This window comes from Centroberyx affinis, unplaced genomic scaffold, assembly GCF_046629955.1.
Source record: "Centroberyx affinis isolate AG114_WGS23_722 - 3 ecotype Tasmania unplaced genomic scaffold, CSIRO-AGI_Caff_v1 ptg007620l_1, whole genome shotgun sequence".
Classification (NCBI taxonomy): domain Eukaryota; kingdom Metazoa; phylum Chordata; class Actinopteri; order Beryciformes; family Berycidae; genus Centroberyx; species Centroberyx affinis.
In genome coordinates, this window is record NW_027283843.1 from 237,177 (window position 1) to 247,419 (window position 10,243).

Here is a 10,243-nt window from a genome sequence, read left to right on the forward strand (position 1 = left end):
TTCTCCAGACAGAGTTTCATCCTGGGTTACAAATACTCGAGGAAGTTTCGTGAAAAGTGTCAACTGTTCAACTTTCTGCTGGGCCAAGCTAAGATGGCCGTTTACATCAGCAGGAAGAACAAGATAAATGACTAAATAATGAGCTAAATAATGGTGTAAATGTCTTTTCAAGTCACTTTGGGATTGGTTGGCTCCCTCCATGCAGGAACATTGATTTGAATGGGAATGACCGTTCTATCCATTCAAGCTCTGTGGTCTCTTTGTGTGCCTGAAGTTTCTGCTACAAGGCATCAAATGTCTCATCATCTATCAGGCATGTGGACACATGTGGAAGCCATGTCTTGTCACTTGAAGGACATACTATCCGTCATTAGGTAACTGATCACTTTATAGATCACAAGTCTCTCTCAGTACAGAGAGACTAGCATGTTGTTTCTCTCCAGTGATGCATCATCAGTGTTAATATATTAAACAGTTGAAGGAACCAGCAACGACAATGTCAACTGAATAAAAATTAAAATGTTTTTCAAAAATAAATGCCCTTGTAAACACCAAACCACATATTTTTCCACTTTCCACTTTAAAACTTCCACTAAACTGTCAAGCCTCTCTGACAAACGCATTCTGTTCGGCTTTGTAAATTTGTGCTGAAGCAGTATTTCATGTCAGCGATATCTTATCATAATCAGAATTTATGATTCATGTCAAAATTTGCAAGCCTAACATCACATGTATTTTAGATAGATCACTTGTCGCTGTAGCTTGCTCTAAAAAGTAATCCCTTGTAAAGTCTTCTTATTTATGCCACAACTAGCACCAAAAAAATGAGAAAAAACATATTTTCATCAAAAATAATAATCTCAATATTTTATTTGTTACAGATCATCCTACAAATTTCTTGAATATTAAGTCAAATAATAAGATATGTATTAAAAAAATGAATTTATTGGGAAAAAAACCCTAATTGTTTACCAGTTGCTATGCCAACCATCACTTCTGGTTGAAAAAGAGCCCTTTGAAGTCCACGATGGAAATCATAAATAACCGCTTGTAGTCATGTGTCCATGACTCCATCAAACATAACAAAGCATCAAAGTCCCAGATGTCTTTGTGCAGTTCAGTACAGTTCAGCTCAGGTACTTTACCAGCAGCCAGTGAAACAGGGAGCTTCAGTAAAACTCCTGAAGATGAAAGAACATGTTGACTCTGTGAACTGGAAGAAACTGAGAACAAGAGTAATTTGATGTTCTATTGTCCGGCTCATGTTGATCTAAGAAACGTGTTGTATTGCAAAATGACTTCTGTCTTTATGAATTTGTTCTGGCTAGATGATTATGAAAAACTTGAACTATGTTTTAGAAAGGGCAGTTTCCATATCGCTCACTTCAAAATATTTTGTTTGTGTCATACCCGAGTTTTCTGGTATCTTTTTCCTTCTTTTACTATTCTGTTGTACACCCATGTAACTAAGTGATAGTGTCAAGTCCATGTGGGCTGGGCACCCTGTGTGTATGATGCTTAAATTAAATAAATCAAATCAAATTAAATTAAATCAAATCAAATCATATCCCTGTGTGCTTTGGATATCAATTTCCAATTGATGTAACACTTTTTCAAAGCTGTACATAATTTCCTGAACTGATCATTTTTATTGTTTTTAAAAGGAGATTTCTCCGTCATATACAGCCTGTATTGAGCGAGGGATTCTTTCATTAGGATTGACTGGCAGGTATAACTGAGTGTCATCAGCATAAAAGTGTTATTAATTTACCCAAAGAGACTTTTTCAGGTGCCATAAATGCACTTAGTATTAGAAAATAAAATAAAATAAATGAATAATCTGTATTATATATTTCCATGGACATAAAATCCACCATAGGCATTGAGACATTCATTTTTTAGATGCTACTTATCTGGAGCAATTCTAAAGCAAAGTGTTGATTTTTTATAAAGTATACCATTTAGGATCATGTGAAAGAAATTATTCTTTAATCATTTATATACATTAAGTATATAATTTTGTCTTTAGTGTGTAACTGTTTGCAGAGTGGAAAAGTACTGCATCCTTCATGCAGCTTGTTTAGCAGATCTTTGTGTTCTGTTCCTGTCTTTAACATGAAACTCACACATAGTACCCAGTTTTTAACTTTCCACCCTCTGCTATAGCGTTTTCCCCGCCCTTCCACCCCTTTTGATCATTTACATATTGGGAAAGCGATTCATAAAAGCACCGTGCCACAAAAAATACCACCTGCTCTAGTCAGACGGAATGTTAACTAATGAAAATGAATGTAAATTATTTAAAAATCAACAGATAAAGTCACAGTGTGTCTTAGGGGAGGGGATTAATTATCATTGGAAATGTGAAAATGTTGAATAAATATGACTCGCACACTGGCTCTGATTGCGGTTGTGAACGCCAGTTTCCATCTGACCTGATTCAGTTTGTCATGATAAAAAGAGAAGATGACCAGACACACCTCCCATAAACTTTTCAGCAGCTGCTGAGTGAAGTAGAGCTGAAGTATTTAAGAAAGAGAACGCTGCACACTGCTGCCAATGCTCCCATATATTTATCTTACAACATTTTGATAGCTCTTCATCAGGTGACGATCTGCCAGTTTATAATTTCAGTAAGTGACATCATAAACATTCGGTTTATCATGGCCAACATTGCAGTTACAGCAGTAGGAGTGACTGAGGAGGAAGAGGTTCATCTGCCGGTCTGACTCTGCTGCCCACTGACACACAGGCGGACAGGTGTTACATATGTAAAGCTTAATTAACATGTTGGTTTTGATTGGCTGTCACCTGGGCTACAGCTGAGGATAACACAGAGGAAACGTGGCTCCATCACGGTATTCATGGGTGTGGTAAATTTATGAATCAGGGAAAATTACCATGGTGCAGATTTTGCCGGCCACTATTCTGTTACCATGGAGTTTTATGAATTAGCCCCATAGTGCGATATAATTAATGTCCTCTGAGAAATCTGGAAATTTAGGTCTGGAAAAGTCTGGAATTTTGAATGGCTCAGTCCCCTAAAACATATTTCTCTGGTGACGCCCCTGATATGAAGGATCATGTGTTTATTATAGTTATGTGTATGAAGGATCATGTGTTTATTATAGTTATGTGTATGAAGGATCATGTGTTTATTATAGTTAGGTGTATGAAGGATCATGTGTTTATTATAGTTATGTGTATGAAGGTGATGCAGCTGAAATGAAAGTCTGAGTTCACATGCTTTGCTGAAGCTTTATTAAATGACAGAGAAAATCACAGCAATCAGCCACCAGTGTAAAGAACTCAGTCATCAGCGTAAAGAGAGAGGCAGAAAATGAGAACTTCCTTAAAAGTTGTATTCTTGTTAACAAAATCAGTTTGAGTGTTGATAGATTTTCATTTCATGTTGTTGTAGATAATTCACAGTTTGACAGCAGAGTGAACAGCAGGTGGCGCTGTGAGTCTCCAGCACTTTAACCAGACTCTGCAATGAAATAACAATTACTTCAGTCCACACAGTATCTGTGATATCTGGGACATATTGGATATCTGTGATATAGTTGCAGTAGCTGACACTTTGAATACATAGTGTCTCACTGTCATTGTGTTTGTTTAAAAAGTATTGATGATAATAATGATAATAATAATAATAATAATAATAAATGTTATTTGTATAGCACTTATATTAATAAAGTTACAAAGTGCTTCACAAAGAACACACTAATAGTTAAACTATTAGTAAAAGTTAAAACAGATAAAACAATTTAAAACAAACTAAAAGAACAAAATATCATTACACACCAAAACACAGTGCAAAAATAAATAAATAAAACTCAACACATCAAAAACGCTTCCCTGTACAAGTGTGTTTTAAGCAAAGATTTTACCTTTTCCAAGTCAGATACCCACTGGGATGGAGGGAAGCATAAAATCATAAACCTCAGCGTTTTTGACCAACTGCATGCTGGGCAGTATGCTAATTTTAACACATCTAACGAACCAGTGAAATGGATATTCATTAATATGCAGATGATGTTATGCACTATTCTGACACGGACAGACTTTCTTTTCCCATCCAAACAAAACTGTTTTCAGCCTGAGCTCCCAGCCAATGGACACACAGCTGCACCACAAACATGTGATTTTACTATGTGAGAGAGGCTCCTGAACGCCCCGCAGTGTTTCAGCTGTTAAAGAATATGATTTTACTATGTGAGGCTCCTGAACGCCCCGCAGTGTTTCAGCTCTTACACAATATGAGACGTTTGTTTAAAAAACACTCTGTGTTTCAAATTCCCTGAATTGTGGAGTTTATTAAAATGAAAATGATTGATTCTAAAAAAAATACCCCAGAAATATACTCACGGGCCACATTCCACCAATCTGCAGGAGATTTTGTTCCTAAGACCGTGCTGAAAAATACACATTTTAGGTTGCATTTCCATACAGAAATACAAATGCAAATTTAATTTTTATAAAATAAAAATAAATTACACTTTTTTTTTTACATTTGTTTGGTTATGGCTCTGGTTATTGGTAATACTAATGATAATATATACACACAGAGATCAAAGAGGACAAAAACAAGTGAATGAAAGAATGAGTAACTCAAATAAATTCATGAATAAATCAATGTCTTTTCATTTAGGTATAAATAGTTAGTGCTTCATTGATTCTGTTTAAGTTATTTGTATATGAATAAATTCATGTAACCTGGCAGTTCTGTTGTAGTGAAGGTAACTTACCTCAGTATGTACCTGCACTCATAAGGGATGTTATGAACTAATTTGATGTCGTCTTGCAGTTTTTTAAGAGATTCATGTCCACAATTCTTTCCATTCCTTAAGGAAAATGTACATTTAATAGTAAGACTGACTCTTGAATGAATCACAACAACACCAGACAACAATTCTTTTAAACATTTTAGTCAAAGGGACGTTCAGGAAGTGCAAAAGCATCAACTTCGTAAACTGAAAAACACGACATGTTAAGCTGTTACGAGTAATAATAACCATAGAAAGTGCTGTAGTGAGCGCAGATTTTAAATATGTAAACGGAACTCCTAAAACCATAAAATTTTTAAGAGAATGCTTCAGAAATGGCAGATACAGCTGATGAAATTTGTGTTTCTCACACTTGGCTAAATGACATAATGTTATGTAATGTAATGTGTTTCTATTACTCTGAGGATTCAAAATCACACATAATTAAGCACAATGACTGTAAATATTGACTATATTTCTATTCATTAACATGCCAACACGTTGTTAATGTACTTACACCCCATCCTTGTTGACCATTAACACACGCAAGCCAGTCACTTTCTCATCTAAATTGGGCACTTCATCCTTGGCTAAAGTACTTGGAGTAAATAAAAAGGAAACAAGCACAGGAAATCTGTCATTTTTACTTGTATTCAATGTGGATTACTGTTGTTTATCTCTTCTTGAACACACACACACACACACACACACACACACACACACAACTTCTTGCACAACACACACACACACACACAACTTCTTACACAACTTCCAATGCGGCATTGGTGGCAGAGTATATGATTTAATTAAATCCAAATACTCTGACAATCAATGCTGTGTGAAGATTGTAAATTAAAGAACTGATTTATTTAATCTAGGCAGAAGAGTCCATCAGGCTGCAATCTTCCCTGCCCTGTTTAACATTTACATCCAGAAATATAATCTGCAAGCCCAGGACTAGAGCTGCAGGGAAAACAAGTCAAGGTCCTGTTGTATGCAAATGATTTGGTTTTATTTTATTTTATCTCCTACAGCATTACAACAAAACCTGACACTGCTGGAGAACTACAGTAAAAACCGCATGAGCATTATCCATCAACCTGGATAAAACAGACTGTAGTGTTCAAAAAAAAAAAAAAATCCAGATCACAAGCAACCAAACACCACTTCACTTTGACCCAGTGCCTGTCAGTCCATCACAAAAACACATTAGTGTCTTTGTGGAGAACTTTGTAGAGAACAGCGGCTTTCTTTAATTAGTTGACTTTTTCTCTGAATGCCATTACTGTGAATATCTTTGGATCTTTCTTTTTCTTAAAATTAATTGCAAATTAAATCCCCCTAAAATACACGGCTAATGTCACAGACCAGTCCCTTTATGTATCAATATAGTTCACTGGTGTGTGTGTGTGTGTGTGTGTGTGTGTGTGGGTGAACCTGATTTATCTCATTACAAGTGAATCTGATTTACCTCTCGGACCTGTATCCCAAAGTTCCATCCAGTAACACAGTGACGATACCTAATGCTTTCTTTGCCAACTGGAGTGGAAACACAAAACACCAGATTATTTCAGCAGAATCAGTTTCATGTCCCTGTCAGGCAAACAGGATTATAATACATTTAGGGAGTGGTAACTCTGACTCCAAAATGAATCTCTCAGATGCAGTGATGATATTACTGATAAGATGTAAACTGTGTACAGTAGATGCTGTTTTCTTTCTGCTGGTAACTGGAACATTTAGGCCTTTAGCAGATGCTTTTATCAGGCCAGAGGGAGAAAGATGGAAACCGAAGCTGTAGCTGTAATGAAACAGAACTGGCTGCTCAAAGCAGCAGATCAAATCTGTGCATGATGCTAGCTTCACAGCAACACAATTTCATGAGCGAGTCTCAGTTGGGCCGTTGGCACCGGAAGCGTTTTTCTCCGGCCAGCAGCTCTCCTGCTCTACAGGAGGAGAAAACCTGTGGAAACAGCAAAGCTTCATCTGTTCACTGCTGACAGCTCACTGTGCTTTTCCACATCAGGGATGAACTTTATATCTTCCAGCTTCTCCGTTTCTCCCTTTCTTCACAAACTCCCTCATATCAAAGCAGTCAGGTTTATCTGTTTGTTTTCTCAGAGTCGTGACTTGTGATCAGGCAATAATTAGGAAAGCCTAGGGGACCTAGATCTCTCTCTCTCTCTCTTTTTCTCTCTCTCTCTCTCTCTCTCTCTAAATAAATAAATAAATTAATTAGCCTATAAATAAAAAAACTAAATTCAATAACAGACTCAGTTTTCTAAAGGCAAGTGATAATTCAAAACCAGATAGATCATCATCCTACAATGTGTTGCATTTAAAACTTGCATCAGTACAGATGGATTCATCAACAACAACATGAAGACCCTGGTAAACTGATCACTGAATATATTTGTGCTTCTGTGTTGATATAAAGCATATAGGAGCATCTGTAGTGTTTCATGGTGTTTTCCTGGAGAGCAGGAGAGCTGCTGCGTGGAGAAATGTGTTTCTGGTGTGAAATCTTTCACTGGCATGTTCTTTCACTCATATTGTTAGCTAGCTAGCTGCTAATTAGTTCAGAAATATCCAACACACACACTCACCCCAGCTGAGACGGCGGTCCAGTACATATTGTATGGATTCTCAGGGCAATCATCAGTAAGGACAGCTACAGGAGAGAGAAGAGAGGAGAGCAAGCCATCAGAGTCATTCCTGGTTCTAGTCACACAGTGTGAGTGTTAGAGGGACACACTGCTCTAACCTGTACAGGTTACCTGCTTCTAATCACATGGGAAAATACAATAAAGAATCAATGCCATAGGGGCAGCCTGTATGTTATACATAGCTCACACTGAAATTAATTTGAATATTACCATCGCTGTTTTCCTTTCCGCACCACAGACCGATCCCGTCTAGGATACCATATATGGTCCGCCCAACATCGACATAGGTTTTGTCTTTCAACACAAACTCCAGAAGATCGCTGTCGGTTCCACTGTACAGCAGGAGCTGAGAGAGCACAAGGAAGACGGCATTACAGGCAGTTTGTTTTAACAACACACGAACACACGAACACATGAACACATGAACACACGAACACATGAACACACGAACACACGAACACGAACACACGAACACACGAACACGAACACACGAACACACGAACACACGAACACGAACACACGAACACACGAACACGAACACACGAACACACGAACACACGAACACGAACACACGAACACACGAACACGAACACACGAACACACGAACACACGAACACGAACACGAACACACGAACACAAACACACAAACACACGAACACAAACACAAACACACAAACACGAACACACGAACACACAAACACACAAACACAAACACACAAACACGAACACACGAACACAAACACACAAACACACGAACACAAACACAAACACACAAACACGAACACACGAACACACAAACACACAAACACAAACACACAAACACGAACACACGAACACAAACACACAAACACACGAACACAAACACAAACACACAAACACGAACACACGAACACACAAACACACGAACACGAACACACGAACACACAAACACACAAACACACGAACACGAACACACGAACACACAAACACACAAACACACGAACACGAACACACGAACACACAAACACACAAACACACGAACACGAACACACGAACACACGAACACACGAACGCGAACACACAAACACGAACACACAAACACAAACACACGAACACGAACACACGAACACATGAACGGTGTGACGTCTGACATGACTGGTGGTTTCTCACCTTGTTCTGTGGTGTTATAACGGGCACTGCATTGAGCATGTTGTCGTAATCTGCTGGTGTGATTTTACTGGGATTCTTCCTGACAAAGGCACTGGTGAACATCTTCCAGAAGGTGTCACAACTGATCTTACTGGATCACATCAGTATAATAATTTCACTCATTTGATTCATAAACTGAAGCAAAAACATCATTGTTAATGAATGACTGAATGTACACAGGTCTGGTTTTATCTTCAGCACATTTAAAGAACAGTCAGACATCTCAACTCAGAAACTCGTCACAAACTCTCAACACAGTCTGTTTCTTTTTCCCGTCTTGACCATTATGACAAAATCAAACATGTTGAATATTATCTTAAGTGTTTCATCTTGGCTCCAAAGGTGTATGATGGTTAACTATGGATAGCGATCTATCATGCTACCCTGTCAACAGCCAACAGGTGCGCTGTCTTTGGCTGACATCAGCACCTGTGGTGAGGCTCTACAGACAGAGGAGGAAACACGGCCGGGGGGGAAGTCCCGGTTCTGTCGGACCGTCGAATCGGAGGAGAAACCGGAGCTGTGGAACGCTACATGTATCTCTCTCTTTAACTCTCTCTCTCTCTCTCTGCGTGTTGTGTGTGTGTGGTTTGTTGTGTGTGTGTGTGTGTGGAGATGGTGGAGGAGGAGGAGTCCATTATCAGTGTTTTGAGCCTGCATAATCCTTCACATGCACTGAAAACCTGCAACTACGACCACATCTGGGTTTAATGTGTGATGCTGCATGAGTCTCAGTCTGAACAGAATCTTAAAATGTGAGCTGCTCCAGGACTGAAAACTCAACACTGGAGACAGATTGTTGTTAAATGTCAGAGTGTGTCAGACTAAATGATGTCTGGGAGTCATAACAGCTCTATATCAGACAGCTCTATAGCAGACACCAGTGTAACTAACAGCTCTATATCAGACAGCTCTATAGCAGACAGCTCTATAGCAGACAGACCATTATAACAGACCATTGTACTTGACGTCTTTACAGAAATTGCTCTAACCTTTGAGGATTGCTTTTGACAAACTCTTCACATGCCTCTTTGAAACCCTCCTCAAATGCCCCCATGGCTTGTCCCTTAAAACAATTGAAAATGTTATAAAGCTTACTGCTCATCTAGCTACACAGAGCCAGAGATGTAATGTATTTTGTGTAAATGTATTTTCAGAATTCTGTCAATGCAAAATACTACAGTGGATTGAATTAATATTCAGTATGATGTATTACATGACAGTATAATGTATTATATGACAGTATGATGTATTATATGACAGTAAGATGTATTACATGACAGTATGATGTATTATATGACAGTAAGATGTATTACATGACAGTATAATGTATTATGACAGTATAATGTATTATATGACAGTATAATGTATTATGACAGTATAATGTATTATGACAGTATAATGTATTACATGACAGTATAATGTATTATGACAGTATAATGTATTATGACAGTATGATGTATTATGACAGTATAATGTATTATATGACAGTATAATGTATTATGACAGTATAATGTATTACATGACAGTATAATGTATTATGACAGTATAATGTATTACATGACAGTATAATGTATTCTGACAGTATAATGTATTATATGACAGTATAATGTATGACAG

At 37.8% G+C, this 10,243-nt stretch overlaps 1 protein-coding gene across 1 annotated transcript; it reads right to left on the reverse strand.

Moving 5' to 3' along the window:
- Positions 1-3,275: 3,275 nt before the first annotated feature.
- On the reverse strand, positions 3,276-9,685 carry LOC139639747 (ADP-ribosyl cyclase/cyclic ADP-ribose hydrolase 1-like). Its single transcript, XM_071513896.1, has 9 exons — positions 9,616-9,685; positions 8,585-8,714; positions 7,646-7,781; positions 7,376-7,440; positions 6,241-6,308; positions 5,287-5,367; positions 4,752-4,847; positions 4,372-4,418; positions 3,276-3,490 (listed from the first exon to the last, which is right to left on the reverse strand). The coding sequence occupies exons 1-9, from the start codon at positions 9,678-9,680 to the stop codon at positions 3,480-3,482; spliced, it is 699 nt and encodes a 232-aa protein (XP_071369997.1). The 5' UTR covers positions 9,681-9,685; the 3' UTR covers positions 3,276-3,479.
- Positions 9,686-10,243: the final 558 nt, after the last annotated feature.

Bases quoted from the DNA above. Each gene is read 5' to 3' on its own strand.
- LOC139639747 (XM_071513896.1), bottom strand. From the start codon at position 9,680: ATGGGGGCATTTGAGGAGGGTTTCAAAGAGGCATGTGAAGAGTTTGTC. The intron at 6,309-7,375 runs GTGAGTGTGTGT...TTTCCACTCCAG, and splicing joins GGACCGCCGTCTCAGCTGGG to TTGGCAAAGAAAGCATTAGG. The intron at 4,848-5,286 runs GTAAGTACATTA...ATTTTCCTTAAG, and splicing joins ATGGTCAACAAGGATGGGGT to GAATGGAAAGAATTGTGGAC.